The 13,513-nt window shown below is 38.5% G+C and overlaps 1 protein-coding gene across 1 annotated transcript in view; it reads right to left on the bottom strand.

Moving 5' to 3' along the window:
* Positions 1-13,513, bottom strand: part of LOC138784621 (cadherin-18-like) — a 295,998-nt gene that overhangs the window by 104,088 nt on the left and 178,397 nt on the right. Inside the window, exon 4 of the mRNA XM_069960244.1 lies at positions 5,867-6,034. Coding sequence (XP_069816345.1) covers positions 5,867-6,034 — 168 coding nt within the window. The remainder of the gene's footprint in view (positions 1-5,866; positions 6,035-13,513) is intronic.

Here is a 13,513-nt window from a genome sequence, read left to right as displayed (position 1 = left end):
ATTGATTTAAAATGGTTTCTAGCTGCTGTTTTTTGCCAATATTTATCTGTATTGCATACTATACATTGCATGCTGAGTTAAATTAGGCAATTATTCCCTATATACACGGATCAGCTATAACATTAAAACTATTTGCCTAGTGTTGTTAAGTCCCTGGAACCACCATAACAGCTCTGACTTGTCAAAGCATACAATCCACACGCCCTTATTTGGTTACTCTGTGATATCTGGTTCCAAGACAGGCTGGTTCTGGGCAACAGCATGGCAGTGAGAACACAGTGAACCGTTAACCCTTTGAGGACCAAGCCCAAAATGACCCAGTGGACCGCGCAAATTTTTATTTTTACATTTTTGTTTTTTCCTTCCTCCACTTCTAAGAGCTCTAGCACTTCCAGTTTTCTATCAACAAGGCCATGTAAGGTTTTTTTTTTACAGGAGTAGTTGAACTTTGTAATGGCGTCTTTCATTCTGCCATAACATGTATGATGGAACCCAAAAATTATTATTTATGAAGATATAAATTAGTGAAATCGTAAAAAAGAATGCAATATGGTAACGTTTGGGAGTTCCTGTGTCCACGTAATGCACTAATAAGGTAAAAGCAACATGATACCATTATTCAATAGGTCAGCCCAAACACATACACATACAGGTTTAGGCTATGTTCACACTACGTAAAACTATGGACGTTGTTACCGATGGCAACAACGGCCGTAGTTTTTGTGGGGTGGAACAATGCCTTAGTTTCAATGGGATCCCGGCCGGAGCGTATACACAGCGCATACGCTCCGGCTGGGATCCCGTGGTGCCCCGCAAATAACTGACATGTCAGTTTCTACAGCCGCAATTCAATTAATTCACACAATTAGTTCACACTAGTGTGCAGGGGGAAGCTCTGATGCGGGCGTGCGCTGATGCGCCCGCATCAGAACTCTGCGGCCAGACAGATGCCATAGGCATAGCATTGATCAGTGTCATAGGCGATCTTCTCGTTGAGCCTCCGTGAGCAGGCTCAGTGAGCAGATCGCCGATTGGACCACACGGAGACAGGTGAGGGACCTCAGGCGGTCCGTTACAATGATCGGTAAGTGACAGGGGACTCTCTATGTCACTTACACTTAGAGGCTATGTTCACACTATGTAAAACTACGGCCGTAGTTCTCGCCACAGAACTACAGGCGTAGCTTTGCGGGGTGGAACATAACCTTACTTTCAATGGGATCCCGGCTGGAGCGTACACACATCGTATACGCTCCGGCCGGGATCTGTGTGGCGCCTGTGTGAACGGTCAGTTTTCTGCGGCCGGAATTTAGTGAATTACGGCCGCAGAAAGACCTGTCAGTTCACACAGTGAAGCGAGCGGCTCCGGCCGCTCGCTTCACTGTGTGCTATGGCAAGCTCTGATGCGGGCGCGCGCTGATGCACCCGCATCAGAGCTCCGTGGCCGAAAGATCATCCGGCCGGTACTTAAGTACCGGCCAAGATGATCCGGCCAGAGACCGGCTGGGGTCACTGAACGGCCGGTCTCTTACGTAGTGTGAATATAGCCAAATGCTGCTGTTGCGTCGCATTCACAGCGTTTAAGGGGTTAATGACACGCTGCAGCACGATTGCTGCAGCCTGTCATTAACAGTGAGGGCTGGGCTGCGCATTGCAGCTGGCTTCCACCTCCTATGAAGCGCTTCACCTCCGAAGCGCGCTTCATAGGTCAGGATGTACCGGTACACCCAGGGTCATCTGGGCACAAACTTCCAGGGAATACTGGTACGTCCTTGGTCGTCTAGGGGTTAAAACAGAGGTAGCATATGAACCACCCCAAAATTTAGCCTGACAGTGCTAAATTTGCTTCCCGACGCTCTGCGCAATCGGAGCCGCGGCAGCACACCACCGCTCTCTAGGGAGTGTCCCTAAGGATTGTCCCTATACTTAACTACTGGCCGCTCTCGGACTATAAATCTATCAAAACTGTGCATATAAGCAGTGAGAACACAGGGAACTATTAAAACAGAGGTACCATATGAACCACCCAAAATGTGTGATTACATGATCATCTGTTCATACTGCTGCAGTTTTAATAGCGGTGTACTCTGAGACCCTGTAATTTGCAAGAGGAAGCTAGGGACTGAATGTCTGCAGTGTGCCACTGCTCCCTCCTCAACGGGTGCTGTGTCACCCTGCCCAGAACCTCGGCCTCTGCCCACTGCATGGCTTGGAACCCCACGCCCTCGTCCTCGACCCTTACCCCCCTGATGACTGGCTGCAGATGAGAAAATATAGTGGTCACACTAGTTTTTGGAGGTTGTCGAATAGAATCTGTGTGTAAGTGCTGCTATATGGTGTATGCTACCCTCTTACACAGGACAATGAGCAGTAAGGTTCTATGCAGCTTTACTACAAATCACAGCAATACAATGTACAACAGCAGCAGCACCAGCCACAAAAAAATATAATAGTACTGAGGATTTCTTTGGGGTCTGTATGCACCACCAGCTGTCCCCCTTCTGCCAGCAGTCAATCACCACAGTTTACTGCTACAATCGTGGAAGCTGCACTGCAAGTCAGCAGTCTGGAGTAATAAAAAAAAAAAAAAAAAAATTGAAGCCCTTTCAAGGGCTGTTAGGTTCTTTCTCTAGTATCCCTGCGTACAGGAATGTACCAAAGAGTCTCCTGCATGTTTATTGGCTGAGAAATTGCACCCAAACTTACAGGAAAAGGATAATGCCATTTTCTCGAGTATCACAAGAAGCTTGTCCGAGTAGTAATTACCATTGAGTACCCTAATACTCGAACGAGTACCAAGCTCGGACAAGCATGCTCGCTCATCGCTATTCAGCAGCCATTCTTAAACCTTACCTGTCACAAAGTATTCTGTACCTGGAGCGGCATGCAATCCATTTAGTGCCAGAAGTTTGGGTATCCATGGAGACTAACACACCAGGTGAGTACTGCACACGACCTATGACCTGATCCAATTTAAGTTATACACTTTACCAATCCATTTTACATGTGAGTTTTGATTTTCATAGGATTTTCACAGGCGAGTTCAACACCACAAAAAACACAGCTACCTTCATGCGAGTTTGATGCGAGTTTTGTGTGAGAAATAAGCAGCAATACGGTATGTGTGAAGGCACCCTTAAACTATAAAACCACTCACAAATAGCTAGTTAGTTGGTTGATGAGATTCCATTTCTCCCATATTTTTCTGTACTTAATTTTAATGCACATTATATTTTTGGAGACAATAAATGCCACATTGCTGTTCTTTAAGAACTTTGGAGTCGCACAGCTCTATCATTACAATGCCGCAGAAATTCAAACTGTTTCCTCACTGCTGGAATGATAACGATACATCCTGCTGTGAGGGGAAACAGTCCAGGACAGGCATTTACTGTTCGTGTTATCCGTGTTTCACAGACAGAAGACGGAACGTGTGAATGCAGCCTTAGTCTTCGAAATATGTGTTTTTGTGTTGCTGTAATGAAGTTCTAGATTTATTTTTTTTTCCTTATGACATGGTAGAATGTTTCACTTTCAACATTTAATATATGTTCTATATTCTATTGTGTAAAATATGGATTTATGATATTTAAAATTCTTAAATTGTGTTTTTATTGACATTTATTTCTTTTTTTTACAGCGTCCCAACTTTTTTTGGAATTATAGTTCATACATATACAAATTATTAAAAAAGACTACAGTATATTACATTTAACCCAGAGCAGATAAAGAATACACTAAATATATCTGTTTAGATCTAACAGATTGCACAGTGTTGTATCACCCCTTTCGTAAAGGAATCAGACAAGAATAAAAATGTGTCAAAAATGTTGTATCAACTGAGTAAAGTGTCACCACATTGTGTGAAAACACATATTCTTAAACAGTATTTCCATTGTTGAAAAAGAACAAATAGAAGCTCAAACATCTGAGACAGTTTTAAAAAGCAAGTAAAGTTCATATTAAGGCTATGTTCACACTATGTAGGACAGCGGCCGTATGCACACAGCACCAGTACAGTATTTCTGATTACAATGGCATTTCCTTGCCTCCTTATAGTTCTTCCTTACTTCCTTTAACTCTCATTTTAACAATACCCTCTCTAATTGGTTTGGAAGTGTTCCTAAGGCTTCCCTCAGACAAGATTATTGGACAACTTTTTTTTCTTTGCAAAAAAAAGGGGGGGGGGAGGAGACATGGAAAAATGCTCAGAAGATTATTTTATTTTTAGTTTAAAACATGTGATTCTTTCAAGTCATTGATTTAGTTTCAATAAATAATTTGGGGGGGGGGGGTGCTAAAAAGAAAAAACACTAATATGCATAACATCTTTCTGCAGACCTCATCCCCCCCCCCACACACACACACACGACAAATTTGCCATTTGATTCCAGACTATCCTCCACATACCTCCTTTGCTCCCTGTGGGCTAGTCAACTTTGGTCACATGGTCTCCTAATATCTAAGCACATGGTCTCCTATTATACACTCAGAAAGTAGAACAGTTTGGTCTTGTCAGAAAGAAGAACAGTGTAGTCCATCCAGAAAAAATGTCATTTAGATAATCTGCATTACAAATTTGTATAGACAGTAATTTATAGATTGACAACCTCTATAATCCTTTTGATATGAGCTTGGGCCTTCAGGATTCTATATTGTGAAATGGAAGCACCCCAAAAGTGCTGATATATTGACTGTCTGTGGCAAATTACATAGTTATATAGTTTATATGTGTTTATAAAGTGTATTACGTCTGTCAATGCGTCTTTGTAAAACAACCTTTCACAAAGTCCCTGGGACATACATACAGACATGCAAAACCTAGATGCCTTTGTTTGATCTCTGGCTGTCATGACAGCAATAAACACCCCATAAATTGCAACTCATGTTGCAGGGGTACTAATGGGCATATAGCAGAATTAGGTAGGGATGGATAGTCAAAATCACCACACCTGCAGGCAATAACTCCCCATCTGGTGCACTTAGGTGCAAGCTCACCATTGAAGAAAGAAGAGGTGGTCTGGCACGTCATTGAAGTTCCACATAAAAAACAACAAATTCCAACAGTTGACACTTTTCAATCACAAGAGATCTTAATCGTAGCTCTCATGACCGAAATATGTCAGCTGTCGGAATCAGTTGTATTTTATGTGGAACTTCAATAAAAACTACTTTTTTGGATCCATTCCAACAACTTAAATAATTTCTTATTTCTGCTATATAGCAAAATCAGTTACAGATAAATGCACAGTGAGCTACTCTATTTGAGCATAATTTCATGATGCATTACAGTATGCTCCATTCTCACTTTAAGAGTATTAGAATGTCCATATACAGTAGGTGCCTGCATATTACAGCCTATCCTCACTAATTATACAACCAGCACAGTTTATGTGCTCACATTGTCCTTATGCTGCAAATGTATAGCAATTCATGAAAACTGCCTCCTTCTCATGCAATAGATATACCAAGTATTCAAATAGGTTAAAATGTCTGAAAAATACAGAAGTTAACTTTGACAATACTGGCAGCATGCAGCTCAGAAATAATAGTTACCCATAGTCTATGTTCAGACAATAAAATATAATATAACAGACATTAAATAGTGTATTCATCTCACAATCATAAGCAATGTTTGATATCCTATCATTTTTAAGAAAATAGAAAAAACTTAATTTTTAATTTTCTGTTCTGTTGTACCCTTCAGCACAATTTCTAAAAACAAATTGGATTAATATTATTTAATAGCCTTGAGAAAAAACAACATATTATTATGCATTGAAACTAAGCCAATGGTATGAGATAGATAGATAGATAGATTTTTTTTTTTTTTTTTTAGATAAATAAAGAAAAAGGACCTTCATACTTTGAGGAAATCTTGGTGGATTGTCATTGACATCAATAAGTGTAACATTGATGGTAGTTGATCCAGAGAGTCCTCCAACTTGACCTGCCATATCCTTAGCTTGAATAACGACAGAATAATGTTCTCGAGCTTCTCTATCCATATTTGGTAGTGCTGTCCTAATAACACCTGGAAAACATTAAGATCATTTACATTTTAATAAATTTGCAAAATGAAAGCAGAGGTAAAGTAGAAACATATTGTTCATGTACAGTGAAGAAATATGTATTTGATACACTCCCGATCATGTTTTCCCACCTACAAAGAGTGGATAGGCCTCGACCTTTTATCATAGGAACACTTTAACTGTATGAGACAGAATGAGTAAAAAATCCAGTTGTATGAAAAATTACATTGTATGATTTTTAAATAATTAATTTGTATATTATTGAAATTAGTATTTGATCATCTCATCTCACTCATTACTTGCTTTAATTGTACATGTTAAACTCAATACCTTTATAGAAAAATCACCTGTCCACACACTCAAAGTAAAACCTCTTCACCATGGCATACAGAACAATACAGTAGGTGCGCAACTTGGAGAGGCAACAGCAATAAAAGCTGTTAGAAAATGGACAAAACACAAGATGACTGCCAATCTTCTGGGCTCCATGGAAGATCCAACCTTGTAAGATGATTCTGGAAAAGGAACTTTTTGAGCATCAACTCTACTCGCCATGTTTGGAGGTAGAAAAAGGGTAAGTACAACCCTAAGAACACAGTCCCAACCGTGATAGGGGTGAAAAAAACATACATTTTTCCGATCATTCAGCATTTTATTAGCAATGGCTGCTGAAGTTGGATAAAGCCCTAAGGTTTTCTGGAAAACATGGATACAGCCAATGACTATATCCATGATTTCCACATAGCCTTAGGGCTTTATCCAACTTCAGCAGCCACCGCTAATCAAATGCAGAACAATCTGGTTCGGATGGACTCGAGCATGCTCGAGGTTCGCTCATCTCTACTAACAACCTTTCCTCAGTAAAGTAAGAGCATTAAAGATGGGTCATGGCTGGATCTTCCAGCTTGGCAACGACCCAAAGTACACTGCAGGGCAGCTAAGGAGTTGCTCTATAAGAGGCATTATAAGGTCCTGGAATGGCCTAGCCAGTCTCTATACCTGAACCCAACAAAAAAATCTTTGGAGGTAGCTGAAACTCAATGTTTCCAGGCCATAGTGCCGAAACCTGGAAGATCTCCAGAATATCTGCATGGAGGAGTGGGACAAAACCCTACTTCCGTGTGTGAAAACTTGGTCAAAAACTGCAGTAAACGTCTGACCCTTGTAATTTCAAACAAAGGTTATTGTACCAAATGTTCAGTTTTTCTATTGTATGAAATACTTATTTCTTGCAATAAAATATAAATAATTATTTAAAAATCAAACAATGTGATTTTTTTTTTAGATTTTGTCTCTCACAGTTACCTATGATAAAAAGTATAGACCTCTCTATTGTTTGCAGGTGGGAAAACTTGCAGAATCGGCAGCATATCAAATATTTGTTTCCCCCTACTGTATATGGTGGCACAGCTTAAAAATATAACAAAAAAAAAAAAAAATTCAAAGAAAATTATGCTAGCATAGGTGATGAATATCTGATTTATAGGGGTCCAACTGCTGGGATGCCTATTGATCACAAACAGAGGTCTCTTGGCCCCTGAGTAAATAGAACAGCAGCAAACATAATCAGCAATCTACACATTTGCTATGGAACTGCCAATATTCAAGCATGTTCACTTCCACTCCATTTTCTGAAGGAATTTCTATCCTCATCATAATCAGTGGGAGTCTGAGAGGCCAGATCATCATCGATCAGATGTTTAATTTATCACTTATTCTGGAAATACATGATAAGTTATTATATTGGACTCTTTTATTTGCCTTTTTATAGTGTACTAAGTTTGCTAATCTAAAATGCCAAATAGTATGAGATCTCCTTGTAACCAGCTGCAGTCTAATTTTTTAACCCCATGTGTTATGGGCATCTTGATTTAGCTTCTTCTTGATGTGGCAAAGAAAATTAGGGAGCATAGCTCTTTAAGAGCATTTACACGTAGAGTTATTTTGCCCTGCATAAGGTTGAAACAGCTGGTCTTAAAATATATTTTTGGTCTATGTGGTTTTCATATGAAAAACCTGTAAAAGCTTGTGGACAAATGTGTGGTAATACATAGTAATATAGAGTGTATGTTGGGTTGTAAACTACTGTATGCACTAAAGAGCAGAGAAAAGCATGTTTAATTTCTATCCTCAACGTTTTGAGATGTCACACGCATTTGTCAAAATTTGTGAATAGTTTGGGGTCTCAGAAGCGATCTCATCAAGGGGTTCTTAGTCTATGAGGATATTGGTTGAAAATGATTGATAGTGAGGAAGTCAAGCGTTCTACCACACGCTTCTTCCCACTCATTCCGTCTGATATTTCAATGTTGTTTATATGTGTTTTGAAGACAAATACCATAAAAATGCTGTACCAGAGCATGGTGGACTGACTGCAGTTTTTCAGCTGTTCAAAAACAATATGTAAACATACCCTTACTATGATTGAAGACAGACATTAGGCCTATGTTGTACAGTAGATGAAATCTACACCAGCTATGAGATTTCAATTTGTGGTACACAGCCGCAAATGCAACAAATATAATTAAAATATTATATGATATAATACAAAACTGTATAATGAATTTGTTTCATGTTACTCAAACCTACTTTAGCTAAAGACCAGTGTGTAAAATGCCAGTCTTTGGTAAATCTGCCTCTTTATGTTTTTAGCAAACATTTGGCACAGTAGTCTAGGTACTATTGTCTAAATCTGGTATATAAGTGAATCACATAAAGAGCCTTATATACAGTTACATTATGGTAGTCTTCCACCTATTTTCAGCACAAAACAGCTTACAAAGTTCAGAAATAGGAGAGGATGGAAGAAAGCTGCGCTCACCAGATGTGCTGGAGTCTAACAATTTCCAGATAAAATAAAACTTTGCAATACGTATTTCCCCTTTTCCCAGATGTGGTTTCTAGTTGTGTAAAATTTAAAGCCCTGCTCTTAATGCTTCCTGTGATTACATTCATTTAAAGTGGAGAATAGCAGCCATTTAAGCATTATACCACTTGATAAAAATACACACACATGATTGGAGTTTACAGCGATGTGTTAAAATCTAAATATACTATATAGCTAAATATACACTTGAAAGAACTTAAAAACACTATTTACCACAAACAATGTTCTATTCAGTAGTTTTATAAATGATAAAAAGCATTTGCTTTTCCAGGGTGAAAGATGCCATGTCTGAGAGTGTTCTCTTCTTTAGGAATTATTTATCAGCAATTGTAATCAGAAAATGCATTCTTGACAGGTTACTATACAAAAATACCCTATTGTCAGATCAGGTTATGCCCGTCCATGCTCCATCTATGTGGGACTAATAAGAATTGACCAATACTGCTATAAAACCATTATTTTCTGTGGCAGCATAAAAAACAACATACAGTAGATCCAGACACAGGGCACATATATTGGATTTATACATGCATGTATGGGATAATGTTTGGTGTACAATCGGAAGAAATCCTGTCGTAACACAATTTTTTTCAATCTACTCTTGGCTTTGGCTATAAAATTCAACCAAAATCAGCAAATTTAGTCAGAAAAGGCATGTGGTATTATATTTTACAGTTTTCAAGTAAAGCTATGTTCTCACATAATAATTTGGTCAGTATTTTTAGTCAAAACCAGGAGATGAGACAAGAGAGAAAAATAATAATGAATAATAATAATAATAATAATAATAGAAAGATTTGCACATCTTCAACCCACAGAAAATACTGAACAAAATAAAATGTGTGAACCCAGCTTTTTATTAGGTATCCTTATAGCTATGTTTTCACACAATATTTTGTTTTCACCCCACATTTCCACCCCAAGCATCTAGTTAGAACAAAAATAAAATTAGATCCACTGTCCCATAGCCGGTGTGGCATTTCACTACAGCTCATTTTTCACACCAATGATCTATACTAGTAACATTCTCATACATATAGCCTGTATAGCTCCCCAAAAAGTATTCTCCTTTAAACTGAACCCCAACTGCGCTTATTGTTAAAAGTCGGAGGCCACTGACATAGTTTGGTCCACTGTGTAGCCCCCAAAAAACTGTTCTTGAAATTGAACCATAACTGTGATCATTGTTAATAGAGGCCACTGATATTGTTTTGTGTATTGTAAAAAAATGCTGCGTAATAATGCTAGGCTAATGGAAAAAAGCATTGGTCATTTTATATATTGAAAAAAAAAAAAACAATAATCCTGTTTTCCTTGATTAAAGGGAACTAGAGTGTGTCTAAATTGGCCAGTAACCACAAACTTTTCCCAGTTTTGTATTATTAACAAAATACAAGTCTTTATGGCATTAAAGGAACCAGTGCAGGCCTAAATTTGTCAGTGACCACAAACTTGTATCAGTCTTGGATAGTTTACTTCTTGAATAAAGGGAACTACAGTGTGTCTGAAGAGACCAGTGACTAGGTTTTTGTGTATGTTAAAAGTACCCATTGAAAAAAAAGGATGGATACGTTAAACGGGCTGTAAAAATGCAGTGAACCCAGCCTACCTCATATCCAAAACTGTGCCCAAATCCTCTGAAATAGACATTTGTGGCACAAATTATGCAGTATAATTGTCTGAATATAAAAATTCCCTGTGGAAACAAAGCATCAAGTCTCTACTAGAGAGGAGCAAACTAAACTCATCAAACCTGGGTTCCTTTGAAACTTTGCCAAAAGTTTGATTTTAAAACGAACCAAACTTTTGTTCAAGTTTGATAGAACCATTAACAACATGACGGTGCAAACCTTTTCAGGTATTTTAAGACAGTGGCTTGAGCATTCTGCTTCTGTTGTGCTGATTGCCAGCTTGGATCGTACACACCCTATGTCCACACGTCATCTCCTATAAACAGGGTTCATGATTTAGTGAAACATATGCATCGGCCTGAAATCTTTCTATTTGTTGTATTATTTTTTTAAATAAATTATGTTTTGTTTTGTTTTTTTTTACGTGGAGCAGTGCCTTATGTGTTCTTTTTCCTCATAATTTTCCTTATCTTCATTATTTACTTCCAAGTGGTTGTATTCCTTATTACTTACTCATACAATGTTAAAATACAAATGAGGGGGGAGATTTATCAAAGGGTGTAAAATTTAGACTGGCGCAAACTGCTCACAGCAACCAATCACAGCTCCTCTTTCCTTTCAGCACTGCCTAAAGCTGAGCTGTGATTGGTTGCAGTGGGTGGTTTGCACCAGTCTAAATTTTACACCCTTTGATAAATCTCCCCCGAGGTTTCCAAAGGATGCCAGTCATGTTTGCAGGACACACAACGTTTTTCCTCTGTTTTTGAAAAGAAAAAAACGGCGTCCGTCATTTCCCTTTTTGGCCGTCCGTCAGTGCAATGATGGCTGTTGGTACATTATTCTAGTTTAGGTGGACTAATTGGCCTTTGGGTGTGTTCTTAATTGAAAACTCCATTGAATTTAATAGTAATTACAGTAAAAGTACAGTGAAAAAGGAAAAACTGTGTGTGAACAACTTAAAAATAATGTCTGCTGGTTAACGTTCAGACAACGTCTGTTATACACTGATTGTGTTGGATGTCCAGCATTCCATTGGTTTCAATGCAATTAAATTGTGGTAATAACAGATGTCTCTTTTTTAACATAGTGTGAACATAGCCTAGGAATTAACCATACCCAAGGGAGGATATCTGCTAATACACACTTAGGCTGGGTTCACACTATGTATATTTCAGGCTGTATTTGGTCCTCATGTAAGGTCCTCATAGCAACCAAAACCAGGAGTGGATTGAAAACCCAGAAAGGATCTGTTGACACAATGTTGAAATTGAGTGGATGGCCGCCATATAACGGTAAATAACTTCCATTATTTCAATATAACAGCCGTTGTTTTAAAATAACAGCAAATATTTGCCATTAAATGACGGCCATCCACTCAATTACAACATTATGTGAACATAGCCTTTCTGTGTTTTCAATCCACTCCTGGTTTTGGTTGCTATACAGCCTCACAAATACAGCCTCAAATATACATAGTGTGAACTCAGCCTCAATGTGTTATATCTGTAATTTTTTTTGTCTTGCATTTTTATGTACACTGAATTGTCTCGGTTCACAGTATTGCCACATCAATTCAATGTGAGTTAACTGTGTCCAAGCATTTTATAGGAATTTAAAAAAAGAAAAAATCTGAGGATAAGTTGTCTATACCACTTCTTAATAAGCCTTTTTAAAAGGCCTTGTATGTAATCCACCCCTTATCCCCCACTGTCCCCTAACAGTTTTCTCCTCACTATCACTAGTGACTGTCCTATCCCCTCCTGCCGCTGCACCCCCAGTTCCACAACTTAGCCCCAGCTTTCCATCTACTCTGTCTTCACACTGTATATTGTAGTTAACCCCCTCCCCGTCCCTAGTAGTTAGAAGGTGCAAGAAACTCCACTTAAGGGGGTTCTTCAGGGAGCAGAAAATGGCTCATCTGCAACACTGTGCAGCTATTAGACATCTTGTGAGGATGTGGTTTCATTTGCACATGATGATTGGGCTATTCATCGACCCATCTCAGAAAGTATACTTCCAAGATGTGGAAACACAGGAAGTAAGAGCCAGGAAGCAGAACTCTTCAGCCATCTTTTGTTCCTCAGATTACCCTATTAAGCTAAAACTATGGACATAATTAATAGGCCATGAATCAGCATAAAATGTATTTAGAATACTAAGGGGTAAATTTACTTAAGATTATGTTGTATGTTGTATGCCCCCCCCCCCCCCCCCCCCAATGTTTCAAGTTTCTGTGTGTTTTTTTTTAATTATTATTTTATTGACAAATAGAATTATGTAAATTCTCAGTTTTTACATATTGTCTGAATAGTGTCCTTTTTGGATATAGATATTTGAAGCTCATATTTGGCAAAATTATTACTATTGGCCTTAGAGTCCTTTCATTTGATTATCTCCAGCCTACACAGATAGGTTTTCTAAAATCTTCAAATGCAAACCATTTATTTAAGTCTATAAGTCACAGAAAATGTGTTTTCATGCTCTTCAAAGGTATTATGTTAATCCAATATTTGTTGTATGTGACAAACAGCAAGCATGTTTGTTTTCATACAGCAATTTATTCTGCAAAGGAAAGCACTAGTCCTTAATCCTAACACAGCTTTTTATTTTTTTCCCCACATAGTGTTCTTTTGTGATATTTTAAATGCACCAAAAAAAATCATTTTTTTTTTATAAAAAAAAGATATATTTAAACACTGCTGATTTGCTGCAGATCAGTTGCAGATAATCTGCATCAGATGCTGCTTTTTAAAAAATTATGACACAAAAAGATTTCCGTTAAAAATGACAAAGCAGCATAGTGTTTACATTAAGGCTCCTATTACATTCTTCACAGCAAGGTCGACACTCGTTCTCCCCTTATTCCCCCGCCTACTGACGGCACTATTACATGCACCAACAGGTGGATGAGAGCGCAGGGAGATGGGAAGCTGGGGGTGTGTGTAGGGGGTGCCTTGGCAATC

This window comes from Dendropsophus ebraccatus, chromosome 2, assembly GCF_027789765.1.
Source record: "Dendropsophus ebraccatus isolate aDenEbr1 chromosome 2, aDenEbr1.pat, whole genome shotgun sequence".
Lineage (NCBI taxonomy): Eukaryota > Metazoa > Chordata > Amphibia > Anura > Hylidae > Dendropsophus > Dendropsophus ebraccatus.
This window is presented reverse-complemented; position numbering and strand designations above follow the sequence as displayed.